Raw genomic sequence first — 16812 nt, 5'->3', positions numbered from 1 at the left:
AAGCAGAATGCTGTAGGTTTGTATGTTCTTTAAGTTCATAACAACAGCCAGAGAAATACATTCACAGATTCCAAGAGGACATTGAGGAGGTCATGTATCATCAAAGAATAAAAATTAAGCCTCCTTTCTCAATAAATAAGAGAATGTTGCGCAGTGATGCAGCTTTTCCTTCTTTTTTTGAACAAGAAGTGTACATTCATTGTATCCAGAAAACAATTATCAAAATGTCAAAAATATTTTTTCTCCTTTTTTTTTCCTAGTTGGGGAATGGCGGTCAACGTGTACTCTACCTCTATAACCCAAGAGACTATGAGCAGACATGACATCATCGCATGGGTTAATGATATATTAGCTTTAAACTACACAAAAGTCGAACAACTCTGTTCAGGTAAGAAAGTGCGGTATGCTCTACAAATGTTTATTTTAAAACCACTTTAAAAGTCTAAAAATAGATAACTTTTAAATTTGACATAAAACAGTTACTCTGAGAAAAGAGACTAATGTATGTGCAAAGGAAGCGTTTCTGTGTTCACGTTAATCACAGAAAGATAAAGTGCCTTGAGAAAGCATAACAAATTGTCCTGGTTCCGGCTGGGACAGAGTTAACTTTCTTCCCAGTAGCTTGGGGGTGTGCTGTGTTTTGGGTTCGGTGTGAAAGGAGCGTTGATGGCCCATTGATGGCCCATGGCTGTTGCAGGGTGATGCTTGCACCAGGAGGGGGGAGCACAGCCGGGGTGGTGGACCCAGCTGGCCAATGGGGTATTCTATACCATGTGACATCATGCTCAGTATAAAAACCAGGTGGGGGGGGGCTCGCCCCCGTTAGTGACACGCGGTCGGTGAGCAGTTGCATTGCGCATTGCCTGCTTTGTATATTCTGTTATTGGTGTTGTTCTCATTGTTATTCTTACTGTTCTACTTCGTTTTATTTCAATTATTAAACTGTTTTTATCTCAACCCGGGAGCTTTCCCCACTGGAGTGGGGGTGTGAGCGAGCGGCTGCGTGGGGTTTATTTACTTGGCTGGGGTTAAACCACGACACAACTGCAGAGGTGAATGGGACGAATGTGGCAGAAGATACATAGAAGTAATAAAAAGGTTGACTAAGCAAGAAAAGAATAGAGTGATAAACTTTTGTATTTTAAAGCTACTAGGGTGGTATCTTTTCAAATGGAGAGTGGACATAGCTGAAAAAGACGCAAATAGAGAACCGACACCCCAGGTGAACAAAATTCTCCAGCACCTTTTCCTTCCCGGTAAGGGTCCTCAAATCCCTGCTGATGTTTGCAGGAAAAGAGCACAAGTGTAACTGTGAAGAAAAACACAGATTTGAGGAAATGAGCCTTTAGCTGCTGTGAGGACTTCAGAATTTTGTCAAGAAAATCTGCCTGTTTCTCTTTAAATGTAACTGAACTCCTGTTGTGAGTAAATTTGGTAATGAGCCCTGAAAAAAAGGGTAATGGTTTGAATACTTTGGACATTTTGGTTAGTCAGAGTGGCAACTAAAAGATACGTGTTAAACAACAGGGTCTGTAACTAGATGATGACTAGAAGTGACACAGACAAAGGCTGATGTTTCACTGAGAATACAGATGCCCCTGGGGAGTGATTCTTTCTGATTTCCTACTGTGATTTTTAAATTTGAAGATGTTTGTGTTGGAGGAGATCTAACTTAGATCGCTACTTCCAGACAACTGACATGCTGGGAATATCTTACTTATGAAGACAATGCTCTAAGTACATAGAACTGAAACCACATTACCACATTTGAGCTATTTACTGGTCCAGCTGAAATGCATAAATGGGGTCTTATATTCATATATTTGAATTTACCTACCATTCTGGGTAAATTTTCTGTCTCAGAGATGTTCCCTGATAGGTACAGAAAATCCATTGAGGATGATAGCCTCATAGCCTACTCTTCAAAATTTAAAAAACAAATCTCAGCTACAGAAGCAGGCTTGCATGCTTGCACAATGACTATAAATTCAGGTTGAAAAAGTGCAAGCTAAAGTGCATGTAAGTAACTGATATAAACTAAATAACTAAAGACATAGAACATGGGAAATAACCTTTTTAATAGTTATTAAACTTGAAATTGAAATGTTATATTTACATGTCCAGAAGTTAGCCTAAGTATTTTCTTTTGGTGAATTATACATAAAGAAAATATTCACTTGGGGATGTGTGTGCATGTGTGTGTAAATATTAGTGTAGCTATATAGAGATAGATATATATAGATATACACATGCATACATGCTTATAAGGAGATAGAAAGATACAAGAAAATGGTCATTTTCATCCCAAAATACCCAACCTTTGCCATTGTTTGAAACAGGAAGCATACTAGACAAGTTATTGACTTGTTCCTGCATAGCTATTTATATGCTCATAAATAGTTGAAAGGAAGCTTTTGAAGTGAATTTGCCATCAAGTGAAATGTGTGTGGGCTTAAAAAAAAAACTAAGACCAAAAAAACCTCCCCAAATCCCTTTCCCAAAATAGGGGAGAGGTGATCTAAGAAAATTTTGATTATGCAGAATACAATGAGTTAAAGATACTTAAGAAGATCAGACTGAGAGACTTCAGCTGGGTGGGGCAGACAGGAGAAAAGCATGGAAATTGTCACAAACCTACTGTCCTATTTCATTACACAGCTTCTTATACAACTTTTTCTGTGACCTCCAGTGAGGATTTTGGGACGCACCACAAGGGAAAAACTGAAAAAGGGTCGTCTCATTAGAGCTCTTACTCCATCCCATATGAAACTAAATCTTTTTTTCCTTTAGAACTTCCTGGATTGTATTGATTGCTATTGTTACCTGATGCTTTTACATTCATATCTTAACAGGTCAAAGGTGTAAACCTGAATTTCCCCATTTGGTTTGATAGTCAAGCTTGATACTTACACATTCTTATTTTTGCGTTAATGTTCATTACGATCCCTGAAGGGATTTTAATAGTTCCTTAGCTGAAGAAGCGTTCTAGCACAGTCCTTCCTGTGGTCCCGAGGACTTTACTCTCTGAACTGATGAATCTAAACTCTGCTAGATCATTGCAGATACTAGAGCACAGTAGTCTTACGGACTAGGTTCTTTCCACTTGAGGCTGCCTAGTCCGTTTCTCACATGCAAGAAATGCATATTAGGGTTGGAAGATAGATGGGCAAGAAGCTTTGGGAGTCTTTCCGTATTTAATATAGGTTACTGTGTAAACTCCAAGTAGTTTATTTAATGTACATATAGTTTATTTAGTGTACTTGTAGTGTAGTTTACAGGATGGAAACTAAGGGAACAGTAGCACAAATGACCAGCCAAATAACAGGCAGAGCGTCAGCAAGCATGGTATGGACCATAGTTTGAGAACGGACAATCTAACTCATTCATTCTGGCGTTCCTTTGGCTGATGTTCCTTGAAGCATTGGCAGCTTTCATGCAGCTTAACGTTAGTTTCCGTAAAATATGAGCATTTCTTCAGGACTTCAAAGAGAAGGAGTATGTGGGAAACTCTTTACAACTATGAAGCATTTCACAGCATTAACAGGGAGCTGCAGAGCCACTGTAACTGAATTTTTATAACCTACTGTAAAATTGTATGGACATTTTCTTTTTTAGAAGAAAGCATTAAGATTTGTCATGCTGTTTTATGACTATTCAGTTCTTGTTCATTTTTGTTAATAAGGAGGAATCGAAAGGCCAGAAAAAGCTAAATGCAAGGCCAAAAAAAGCTGGGGAGGGAAGAGAGGGGATACTAAGTCTGAATGAAAAGCTCGAAGGCGCTACTTTTAGGAAGCCTGAGCTACCTAGATGTGGCATACGCTCGTGTTCAGCACCTGGCTGTGAGACCTCACGGGTGCCCACATTTTGCAGCCCACCTAGCAATAATTTTGGACATTCTGAGCTTAAGCAAGAAGGAATAATGTGACATTCTGCCTTTACTAAAGGCTTTATTCAGAGCATACCTAAAGCTTTGACAGTTTGTAATAAAGACAGAAAAAGCAATCAGACCTTCTTTTTCTCATTGCTGTGGCGAAGTAGCTTTGATAATACACGTACTGTAGCAATACCAGCCTATTCCCCAACTGCCAGTTACAGGAACAGAGCTGCTAGGATGAGGAGCAGCAAAGGAAGAGGCTGGCTTAGTCATAAAGTATTTGTATTCTTTGGGAGTCTTAGATGTGTTTTTGTCTCTGCTAAGTAGGCCGAGCAAAGTGCAGTGTCCCCTGAGCTTTCTGAATGCCTGCTGTAGTAGTGGTGTGCCAAAAAGGCCAGGTTATGGATGGATGCAGCCCTGGAGAGTCTAAATTTAGTCTGCAGCTCCTCTGGTAATTTAGTTTTGACAACTCAAGAGAGAAAATCTCTCTGAGCATCTCAAAGCAATACAGTTCTCTTCGCTTTAGATGAGTGCATTTTGTCAGTTTTTGGTCTCCGGGTTTGACTTCTTGCAAGGTTGTTAACCTGAATATGAAATTTATGATCCATGGTTTTAATTGAAGGCATAGTGCATTGCCTTTAGATGGGCATTAGACTTGAGAGCATTTAATTTGATACATGAATGAAAAATAATAGAGAACAACTGAGTGGATTTAATGTAGTGGGATCCCACGTGCAACACCCATAGGCTTGGGGAATAGGAATTTCAAATTATGACACTAGTTGTTTCTTAGGAGTCATGCTATTTTTGTAATGAATACACAGTGGATTCTTAAAAAGAATTCTGACTAAACAGCTTATAACTGAATTTTCTTTACTAAGGCTGTTTTTCATCTATAGGGAACACCAAGTGAACGTGTTACAGGGCTTTTCATGAGTGTTTGGCTGCTACATGAGAGTATATTCAAAATAAGAGTCAGGCAGGAGACTATAGAGGGCTTGCATATGAGTTAAAAAGAAACAACACAAAGTGTACAAGCTATATAAATTATAAGCAAGGAAGCTAGAAATGGTGAATGTATATAGAAAGGAAAACGCAGCCTGAAGTGAGGTATAATTTCTGACTTAGCTATACTGGTGTGATTCTTTGAGGTTAAGGAGATACAGAATCTTTTCCCCCCCCCTCCTGCATTTGAAAATTCTCAGTAGAATTATAAACTTGCAAATTGTCTGGCCTCCAGTGCATACAGACCTTCTGTCTTTCAGGATTTGTATGCAAGGATCAAAGATTAAATGCGGGGCGTTTTTTTTTTTTTTTTCCCTTGCTTTTAATAAATGACCGTATTATAAGGAGAGCATGTGGTTTGGCATTTTCAAATTTTAGACTGTGATGCTTTCTCTGCAAATGCCCTGGGTGTTGCCACAGGGAATTTTTCATGTGGTGACCATTGTAGCTAGTACCGTATCTCAGTTGGCGTTTCTCCTGTGAAAATACATAGTCCCTTTATACATACATTTTGTTGGTACTCCACCGCCCTGATCTCGGAGGAAGGCAGGCAGTGTGGCGATAGGGCAGATGTCCTTCTTTGTTTGACTTTGTGTTGCCTCTCCGGCTCGGGATTTGGGGGAGAGCTCCATCGCAGCCTCTGCGGGCTGTTGTCCCATGCGACCGGTGCTGTGCAGGGAGGAGGGTCGTTCCTGGCTTGCAGAGGGTGTCCGGGGTGTTCTGCTTCCAGGGACTGCGCGCTGGAGCTCTGCGCCGTGGGGCTGATCACCAGCCCGAGGCCTGGCAGCGTTTGTGTGCAAGGCGGCCGTCGTGCCTCGCACCACCCAGCCTCGGGCCCCTCGGCAGCAGCAGGGAGCGGCGTGCCGGGCACCCTGCCGCCCGAGCAGCGCTCGGAGAGAGCGGGCTCTTCTCTCCTGCACACCGCAAAGGTCTTCCTGAGCAGGGCTGTGGTGGCTGGAGAACAAGGGTACTGGCCAGGCAGAGAGATGGTGAGAAGATGCTTTTTCTTTGCATGTCATTTGTGTAATGTTATTTGTGTATATGTACACATGCAAACGGAGTGTATTCTGTGGCTTAGCTGCATAGGATTTGTTTTTTCATGTCTCAGAAGTCGTATTTCGCTCAGTGCCTATATTAACCCATAACTTCCTACACATGTATTACTGAACGCTGCATTATAGGACCCTGTTGTAGCATTTGGTGCCAGCATGATTTCCGTACAACCTGGTGCGCTAGAGCCTGCGAAGCTGAAGCATGTTTCAACATTGGTGGTTTTGGGTTTTTTCCAGTTTGCAGCCTTGAAAAGGCTGAGTCTCTAGAGCAACTTGGAAACATGATTAAAACATGGCTTGATCCCATTTGCACTCTGTAACCAAGCCATGTTTCAAGGAACTGGCATGTTGTCCTGAGGTCATGCAACACAGAGGATGCTTAGTGTCAATGACTCTCTAATGTCTTCCATATGATGTTTAGGATTAGAGGGATACAATAGATGTTAATGATTGGATTTAAGATCATTTCCAAAACTTTCTGAGGAAGCTTGCAAAGCAGTATCATGAGATTTTCAGCCAATGATATTTTCTTCAAATGTCATTCCTTAAGAATTCAGGAGGAATAGAACTTAAACAAGACTTTTACTTTTTAAAATTATTATTTAATTACTCATAGCACTCACTTGCAGTCAGTTGCTTGATCTTCCCCCTTTTGAAAGAGCTTGTTAGCTTTTGCATGCTATTTTTTTTTTAGGCATGATAAGTTACGCAGCTATTTTAAGTTAAATGGGAACTGTGTTTTCTGAAATTGTTCTGATCTTCCCATTTAAAAATTAATGAATTCCAAAATAAATTATTGCTAAAAATTAAGTATTAAAAACTCTGCTGTGTATAATTTATGAGCAGCTTAACGATTTACATATTTAAGAAAAAGAGAGTACAAGTTAACACAGCGGAAACCTCCCTCCCACATGCATTATTTAAAATGATCAGTGGACATTCTGGATTATGTCATACAAATGCCCCACCTGTGTGGAATGGGACTTTCTGAAGCAGATGTCGATTAGACACATGTACCTCAATGACCATCGGTAAGGTTGTAGGAGGTACATAGTTCTGTAGGCCGTTTCCGTGGTGGCAGTGTTGCTTTCAGAAGCTCCCATCTGCATGCAGGCACTCACTCTGCCCTCATTCAGGCAGCTATGTGCAGGAGTGCAGGGCGGAACTCTAATCTGCATCAATTTTATTTTTTGTTAAGTGCCCTCCCAAGACTGTTGCTGGGAAGGGTGAAGCTCGGGCCAGAATGGCTTCATTGATGCACAGCCCCATGAACGCTCGCTTCTCTACAGCTACGGAGGCAGTAAACTGATGTGGGCTTGAACATTCACCAGGAAATGGGCTGAAACCTCTTAAATCATGGTTGTTTTTTTTTTTAATTGGAGAAATAGAATTATTTTGACCTATATCCTAGGTCACATAGGTGCTGCTGGAAATGCAAATAGGAATTTGAAGACTGTGGTCTCCAGTGGAGTGCTCAAGATGAATTGTGCTGTTTCTTAAACATGTGGCTATATGTAACACAACTTTATGGTCACAAACATGCCCAGTTTAAAAAAACCTTGAGTGGCATAACAGAATACCCATATTTGAAATCTTAAATGAAAATCTATACTATGATATCTAAGTCAAAAACCTATCTCAACATCACTCCCACGGAAGCAATTCTAGGAAGCCTGAGGTAAAAGGCAAGCCCCAAGTGCCGCTGTACTGTAAACAATGATTGCTGGCCTTTGTGGTTTTTTCCCCTTTCTTATCAAAACTATTAGCTCACGCATGCTCCTTGCAAGTTACTGCTTTTTTTTTTTTTTTTGCGTTGTTGTTGTCCCAGCAACAGAAATACCGGGTGTGTGCAGTTTCCCATCAGTGTTAGCAACCATCGCTCTAGTGAACTGAAGTGCTGATGACTAATACGCATACAAATCATCCTGTATTTTCCAAATGCGTGGTCAGGTTGTTGCAGCCTTGGAGGGAATGAATAATTTGAAGGAATTTGTATCTGATGTGACTGGATATATGTGTTTCGATTATCTGAAAAATATTTCCTTAAAGCACACAAACAAACAAAAAATTCTAATTACAGAAAAAGGTACGGTCAGCCTTTTTTCCAAATGGGATTTTTCAAAAATTAGTATGTGAAAGTCAAACTGAGGCCTGGTTAAAAGGTTTGAACTTGAATTGCATGCCATTTTAGAACAGAATTCTTACTAAGCATTTATAGCAAATTTCTAGTAGCATTTAGCTCCTTTTGCTGTGGTTTGGACCTCAGAATTAAAATAAAGCAGCTCCACACACAGACAGGCCCTGTCTTTTCATGGGCCCTTTGTGTTCCCATGTTGGCTGGTGCAGCTGTGTGTGACTTTCTGGGATCTTGCTCCCACACACTGCAGGGATGAACAGGGAGGGACAGTGTCTTCTGACATTTGATGTGAAGGATTGACCTGACTCCTCCTATAGGGAACAAATATTAACTTGGGCATACCTGAGCTTATATTATAGTATTTCTACTAAATACTTTATTAGTATGCTAAATACTAAATATAGTTTATTTAAAGAAGCTATTTTGCAAATAATATTTTCATTTTTCCTTTATAAATATAATAAACATAAATGCCAAAAATACCAAGGATCCAATCTTGCTCTCCAGCAGAAATCTAGGAGGTTTACCAAGCAGTAAAAGCTTGCAGGAAAACAAGGAAGAAAATTAACTCTATCCCAGCCGAAACCAGGACAAGGATTCTCTTGTTGTCGCCTTTAATTTCCTTCTGCTTTAAATAGTCAGAAGCAGAAGTATCTTTGATTATCAAGAAAATATCTGTTTGCTTTTTTGGATTCATCAACCTCCAGGTGGGAGAGGAGAAAGGAGAAAAACTGAAAATCTGTAATGATGCAGAGCGCATATGCTTCAGAGCAAACTGTAGGTCAGTATGGACAGTCTGAGAAGGAAACATAGAAGCAGGGAAAGAAAAGTATAGGGCAAAAGCTAGAATGACTTCAGCATTGTTTACTGCAAGGGGGACTCGCGGAAGATCGTCTACGACTCTGAAAACGCTGTAAAAATGTTGTGATTTTATAGATTGGGTAGAAGCTTCTAGCTTTACCACTGCATCTGGCAAAATTCTTCAAGTCTAATAGCTTTAAATAACCATCTTTTCAATGCTTGGTTTGTTCTTTTGGGTCTTAATTCTGCCCCGGCATCCCTTCCCCTCCTCTGGCGGCTGCCTGCCTGCCCAGCCCCGGGGGTGCAGTCCCCTGGCTGGCCTTTGCTGCCTGCTCTGCCCTGAGCCCGGGGCGGGAAGCCCAGCAAACACCTGCAAGCTCTGCAATGCTGCTGGGCTCTTTCTGCTCGCTAATCGGGCCAAAAGTAGCGGCTGCTGGGGGTGTAATCCAGCACAGCCGTGTTTGCGGGTTGGTTTTGGAGTCTGGCCTGTGAGTATCTTCTGTAACTAATGGCTGCATCGATGTTCTAGATCAAAACACGAAAGGACTTTTAGCCAGTGATTCCAAATTGCTTGTTAGCTGATACAGGGTAAGAGGTTTTTAACATTGATCCCTCTTCTGCAGTGCTACCAGCTGTAGTTTTCATCTTTCATTTGAGTAGATTTCAAATTACTTCTGTTTGTGTGTGTGTATGTGCATGTTTTCATGCATATAGAAGTTTTTTGGTTGTAGAGACAGGTTTATTGTGAGAGCCATTCTAGACAGGTAGTATCTTTTCAACTCTTGTGTACAGATTTGTTAGGTTTTGGTGGGGGGTTAGGGGGTGTTGGTATTCAGAAAAACGTTTTTTGCAGAAAATGTAAGGAACTTCTAAAATCTTGAATAAAATATAATGGCATAAAAATCCTTTTGTTCATGTAAATTATGCAAGAGCTATGTCATTATCTCTACTGCCATTTTCTTTGTTCTGCTAAAAATATTCCTTTCCCATGCACCCGCATTGAAGCATCAGTTGTGTAGTACATTGAATAGGCTTAAAGTGCTGTCCAGTATGCAGAGGACCATGTCTCTATGCTGTGGCTGTGAAGTAAAGGCACTGCAGTCTTGCGTGACTTAAGTAGGGCTGCTCTTTCTGCTGCCTCCAGGAAATCTCAGCGATGGGCAGCGTAGAAAGTAGCATCCCCATTCTGCTGCACCGACGTTTAGCGTTCGAATGCAGTGTGACAGCTACAAGCTTTAGGGGGTAAAACTTTAAATTATAAATAAATACCTATATAATATTAAATACGTACATAACGTTGACGTCCAAAATCAGATAGTCCCAGTTGACTGTAATGATATTTTTACTTTCTCCTTTTGCTGTGGTAGGCAGGTCTCTGCCTTTTGGGAATCGAGAAGAGTTTTCTCTCTTTGTAGTTTACAGTTCAGTCCATGTTTGTATGTTGCCTCTGTACTTCAGGAAGGAGCATTTTAATGAATTGCGTTTGCCAATGTAATAAAATCTTCCTGTTGGGGAAATGGCCCAGCAGCTGGCTTCGGTGTTCTGTTGGAGACCAGGTTTGTGCTGTCATGTGGATGTAGTCCAGTGTTTTCTGCCCTCGATTGTCGTGCAGACCCAGGACCAGCTCCTGGCTGGCAAAAGCACAGAAACAATTGCCAGCGTGATGGGAAGGAAACACAAGGAAATGCCGTAACTAGAGTCTTAAACCTAGTAAGGCTCTATCTAAAGGCATGCAGAAGAAATTTGCATTACCAGCAGAAGGAGCAAATCTCATGTGAACACTTTGGGTTTCTAGTTTTCTAAAAGGATCTAGATGAAAGGTTGCTCAGTGCATTTTCAAGACCTCCAGGCAATTACTTAGATATCAGAGTAAAGCTTATAATTGGGGTATGGGGAGGATGAAAGGACAGAGTTAGGAACAAATTCAATTTATAACATGAAATAATTGCATAATAATACTTTTGCATGAAATTAAATAGTAATAAATGTAGTCAAGCTATGCATTATCTGTGTATCCATGCTTTTGATTGTAATGTCATTTTTCTGTTGCCACATATTTACCAGTTCTCTTGCTAAGGATGAGTTTTGAATAACTAATTGTGTTTATATAGCTTTCTCTATAAGAAGATGCAAATTTGTCATCTGATGTTTGTAACTTGCCAGAAGGCTCCTTTTACTTTAGGGAATATTTTACTTTGATTCCTGATCATATCAAAACCACTGCAAACAGCTAAGCACAAGGTGTCCTTGGAAAATCAGATTTTTTGGTAACAGTTTTCCCCCGCAAAGCTAGGCAACGTGAAGAGACTTTTTTTAAAGATGGCAGTGGATTTCAGCACTAAAGTTTGATCTTGGTAAGTCCCTTCCCTTAGCAAAACTCGTATCAGTATTTTGGGAAACTTTTTTGGACTCTACTCTTCAACTCTGCTTCTCTTTTTGGGAAGTTATGAGCTCTGTAACCCTTCATATGATGGTTGAGTTGATACAGAGAATGAGAACTATCTCATGCATAAAGTTGGTCCTGTCAAAACACATGCAACAACAATACATGGGGAAAAATGCCTTAAAGTTTAAGTTATTGTTGTCCCTCCTGTAAAACTGGGCAAGCCAGGTGTCTGCTTTGTTAATTTGGTTTCTGTATGAATACTCAGCAGAATTATTTTTTCATAAAAATCATTGTTGTTGATACTGAGCTGAACTGTTAGGTGAGATCTGGACACTTGTTTGTCAAAACTGATTTGCACTAAATGCACAAAAGTCCTTTTTGTGGAAGTGAAATTGAACTTGTCATGAGTAATCGGGCGATCACTTCCCTGCCCTGTATGCTGAAGCGCAGGGGCTGCACGCTCTACAGCCCTCTGCCCCAGAAACGGACTTCACTGAATCTTTGCTGAGTGCAAAGCATTTTGTAGAAAAATCTCTTCTGAAGAAGACCTGAAATTGGTTTTCCTCTGATTTCCTCAAACATTTTCAGCCTTAATTTCCAAAGACTTGAGTGTGTCAACAGTAAAGGCTTACTTTGCAAACGACAGTGACTTGATGATGATGTAGGAGGAAGCTCCCTGCATACAAGAAAAGGCTATCCCTGTTAGCTGTACTCAGTACACTGTTTAGAAATTTTTCAATATACTTGCAGCTCTGTGCTGGATTAGTTATACACACACAGGCACACACACCCCTACCTACTAATACGTAAGTTCAGCTATCCCTCAAAGTTGAACTTAGAAACCTTATTGTTTTGTGTGAGAACTAAAGCTGGCAGTCCAGCTTCTGAAATCTATGGGTGGACTACGCTAAAGTCTGCTTTAAATGCTTTTCTGACGCGATGAAAATCAGTAAAGATGTTTGTTTTGCAGGGGTGGGAACTGGCTAGTATGTTTTAACAAGCTGGAGCTTTACAATTTATTTTTTTTAAATCGTGGTTTGATATAATCTTAAATGATTGCCTTGGACTTGATTGGCATTCAGCTACAAGTGCCAGAAGAAAGAAGATCTTGGCTTGGTTGAACTCAGGGGGCTGTGAGGATTGAGGGAGCTTATTAAGAGACTTCCACTTTGACTGTGATCTTCTCACTGTATGGACAGTCCTACTGTGGATAGGGACTCCAAAAACATCGGTTTTAAATAGAAGAAAGATTTACCTTGCATTCGTCATGGTGGTTCTTCAGATGCTACACAACAGTGCATCATGCATCCAGACTGAAAGGATTACCCACATTAATATGTCACACTGTTCAATGTACATTAGACAAGTAGATCTTGGGTACATAGTGTTAGGTTGAATTACAGCAGGGACTTATTCAGCACGGTTGCTTTCTGCTCATGCTTTCTGCTAATGACATTAAACGCCATTTGGTCTTAGCTGGGTGCATCTGGATTAACGTCAATGCATTCTCGTGTTATAGGAGCAGCTTACTGCCAGTTCATGGACATGTTGTTCCCAGGGTGCATTAGCTTGAAGAAAGTAAAGTTTCAAGCAAAGCTGGAGCATGAATACATTCACAACTTCAAACTTCTGCAAGCATCATTTAAAAGAATGAATGTGGATAAGGTAGGCATTCTGTACTTGTTTTTCAGTCAAGTTTCAAAAGTTGTATAAACTGAGTGAAGGCAATAGATAGGGGAAATAAACTTCAAAATACTTAAAGTCCACTTTTTCAACTTTTGGACAGAGAACTGGAGTACAAGTTGTATGTGAAGACATTCTTCTTGACCTTTCATTATCTGAAAAGGGTATTTAGGCATGAAGGAAAAATTTGGCATGCTCTATTTAGGTACAAAGTGAAAATTGAGTCCATGTGTCCGCTGAGGAATTGTACAGCCTAACTCATTATATCTTAATACCAGAGATCCTTTTGATAAAATACCATGTGTTGGAAATTCCTTACCATCAGTGAACCTTAATTTTAGATACAGTAAAATTATTGGTGACCTGAATTTCCAACCAAATAACTTGGAAATATGCTGTTCTTACAAGTATTCCATGTTTCTTGTCCAAAATGGGGTTTAAGGAATTTAAAATATTCAAGAGCTGGAATAATTTATCCAATTATTTGGTAGGTTGGACAGCACATGTGATCTTGTAAAGTTAAGAATGGAGGGCTCTTAGAAAATGGCTTGTTCAGCCATAAGGTACTGGTTTATCCTTGAATGTGTGAGTTTGACAGGCTCACCAATATAAACTACTGTGTTGATAAAAATGAATAATGAAAGTTACGTTGTCATACTTTTAGTTGTACCAGATGTACTACCTGATATCCTTTTAAGGTTCTGCTCTGGCTTTTAGTGTTGCCTTATTCTGAAATTTAAACAGTCTTAAGAGAGAGTCCCGTAAGACTTTTTTAAAGCAGTGGAAAACCTTTATTATTTCCTGAAATGTTGTAGATGCTTCTATTTATGGTGTAACTTGTTAGTGAAACATTGGGAAGCCTAATAAAGCTAACATTGTCAATTTTTCTGTAGGGAGCAAACTTGCTATACTTTCTCAATCAGAATTAAGATAAAAAAGGAACAACCTGAAAGGACATGCAAAATGCTACATTAATCCTTGTAGGAGTATCATAGACTTAAAAAATGCTGCACAGTTGGCTTAACCTTGAAGAAGAAATGAAAATTGCAATGTTTTTTGGTGCCCTTTTTCCAGCTGAAAATTGAATGCATTCAGGAGGCATTAAGATCCATTTAACTTGGCTCTTTCATCGGCTGCATGAATTAAGCCAGGCAGGGCAGCCCTCCTCCTGCAGCATTCCCTTCATAGTCCCTGTCTGCCCACAGCGTCTGAGAAAGTTGGGCCTCCTGCAGAGCAATGCTGAAGGTGCCCAAGGCACCTTTTGAAGGCCTCATTTCTGTGAAAAATTTTGCAGGTTATGGATACAGAGACATCCTCATAGCCTTTCTTTTGCTTTAGTAAAACTTCATAGGCATTTTAGTCAACTTCTGCATGTCCACGAACTGTTCTATGTATAGCTATATATGGAATGGAAAAAAATTACAAGGTTGAAACCTCAGGGTTAGTTCAGATGATGAACATGTACTACCAAAATGTAGGTTGGTTTGAACTTCAGCATGTCTTGGAAAAGCTGCTGGGTTTTTTGTAGTTCAAACAGTAGGACAGAGAGCAAGAAACTCCCGTCTGGACCTTTTGAAGAATTGTTCATTTTTAGTATGCCCAACTGTAGCATGTCCATTAAAAACAGAAATCCCTAGTTAATTGAACAGCTTCATTCATCATGGCTGTCACTGCAATAAGAAAGGAGTAACTCTGTGGAAAAGCAGTTACATACACCCACTGTATAGCCACTTCAAAGGCTGGGTCTTTGTTTTATTTCAGTTATATTTCTTATTAAGAGCGCTTCCAAATCTACCATAATTTTCTTCCTTTTAGAAAGAAAACAATGGCAGAGGAATCTATGCTGATATAGTTAGTAGATTTTTTTCAAATAAGCATGTATATGTAATTTTTATGTTTAAGAATGGCAATGATATATTATTGGAACCTTTATTCTACCTTTCAGGTAATTCCCGTGGAAAAACTGGTCAAAGGGCGCTTCCAAGACAACTTAGATTTCATTCAATGGTTTAAGAAGTTCTTTGATGCTAACTACGATGGGAAGGAGTATGATCCTGTGGAAGCTCGACAAGGCCAAGACGCTCTTCCCCCACCAGATCCTGGTGAACAAATTTTCAACCTGCCCAAAAAGTCTCACCATGCAAACTCTCCAACTGCAGGTATTTTACATCTTCAAGAATTCCATTTCTGTCTCTGAAGATGATTACAAACTGTGATCCATTTTATGTAAATACAGTTAAAAATTATTTCCTCATGTGGGTGGGCCATTCTTTTTGCCTTGTCATAGGCTTAGTATCTGAGACGGCAGAAGTTAACTTCTTGTGGTGTGCTCTAGTTTGGCCCAGCCCTATCGGGCGTAGGGTCTCCCGCACCGAACCCTTGATGTAAATGATGTGGATTCTAGTGATGTCTGATCGTGGAGACAAAGGCATTTAACCTTCTTGTCGATGAATGTGGTGTGTGTGAGTGTATTCAGGAGCGTTAAATGAAGTGTGTTTCTCTCGCACACCTCCACCCTTACAGGAAATTGCTAGCACAGGCTGATTTCTTTTTTATTAATTTTTATGGTGAGTGAAATGCTTCCAAATGTTAAGGGCTGACCAGAAGGAAAAAATGAATTGATTTGTGGTTTTATGTGTGCTTATTGTTCAGGTACACTAGTCCTCTTAAGTAAGCAACATACAAATACTGCTCTTTCTCAAAGATACCTCTGTCTTCTAACTTTTTATTTTGTGTTTATACTGGGGTTTGCTAGGATAGAATTAATTTTCTTCATAGGAGATTGTATGGTGCTATGTGTTGGATTTGTGCTGGAAACAGTGTTGATAACACAGGGATGTTTTAGTTGCTGCTGAGCAGTGCTTACACAGAGTCAAGGCCTTTTCTGCTCCTCACCCCACCCCACCAGCGAGTAGGCTGGGGGTGCACAAGAAGTTGGGAGGGGACACAGCTGGGACAGCTGACCCCAGCTGACCAAAGGGGTATTCCATACCATATGACGTCATGTTCAGCAATAAAACTAGCGGGAAGAAGAAGGAAGGGGGGGAAGTTCGGAGTGATGGCGTTTTGTCTTCCCAAGTAACTGTTACGTGTGATGGAGCCCTGCTTTCCTGGAGATGGCTGAACCCCTGTCTGCCGTTGGGAAGTAGTGAATGAATTCCTTGTTTTGCTTTGCTTGCATGTGCAGCTTTTGCTTTACCTATTAAACTATCTTTATCTCAACCCCTGAGTTTTCTCACTTTTGCCCTTCCGATTCTCTCCCCCATCCTGCAGGGGTGGGGAGTGAGCGAGCGGCTGCATGGGGCTCAGCTGCGGATGGGGTTAAACTATGACGGTGTTTCTGGAACAGGCCAAAGGACTAAGCCTGATATCTTTGCTGTTTATGAAATATGGGCATGACTGGTCACTAAGCAGATGCCATTTTTTGATAACTGAGAGTTAAGTGTACAGGAGAGCAGCTAACATTTTTTTTTAAAAATAATCACTAAACAAGTGTTACTGGGGTTGGTTGCCTGTACGTGTATAGGTTTGTGCATACAGAAACACACACGCACACACACTTAATTAATTTATTGTTCTGTCGGGGTTTACTTTATTTATGCTAACCCAGTCCTTAAATGATGATTAATTTTCAGTTGGCTTAATTCTGTGACCTGTCTCCTCGTGGGCTCAGGTATGCACCAGTGCTGGTAAAGGGAAGGGGCAGGTATGAGGCACCCTCTGTTTTAGGCTGGCTTACGCTCTGGAATCATACCCAGATTTCAGTGTTGCTGCTCTGATCACTTCTGACGTCAGAGTGGAGCATACTTCAGCTCATTAGTGCTTCCAGGAAACTAAGCACCTAATAGCAGGCCAGTGCTGCTCTGGGCTTTTG

General features: G+C 40.5%; 1 protein-coding gene across 5 annotated transcripts in view; it reads left to right on the top strand.

Moving 5' to 3' along the window:
• MAPRE2 (microtubule associated protein RP/EB family member 2) overlaps positions 1 to 16812 on the top strand; it is a 100578-nt gene that overhangs the window by 62810 nt on the left and 20956 nt on the right. For 4 of the 5 annotated variants that reach the window (XM_075141905.1, XM_075141902.1, XM_075141904.1 and 1 more), the window contains 3 exons: positions 261 to 388; positions 12775 to 12920; positions 14884 to 15097. In XM_075141905.1, the coding sequence (XP_074998006.1) occupies positions 268 to 388; positions 12775 to 12920; positions 14884 to 15097 (481 nt within the window). In that variant the 5' untranslated portion in view covers positions 261 to 267. The remainder of the gene's footprint in view (positions 1 to 260; positions 389 to 12774; positions 12921 to 14883; positions 15098 to 16812) is intronic. The other variant, XM_075141906.1, reaches the window with a different exon arrangement.

This window comes from Calonectris borealis, chromosome 2 (genome assembly GCF_964195595.1).
Source record: "Calonectris borealis chromosome 2, bCalBor7.hap1.2, whole genome shotgun sequence".
In the NCBI taxonomy this organism is placed as follows: Eukaryota; Metazoa; Chordata; class Aves; order Procellariiformes; family Procellariidae; genus Calonectris; species Calonectris borealis.
The sequence above is the reverse complement of the archived record's forward strand: the minus strand, read 5'-3'. Positions and strand labels throughout refer to the sequence as shown.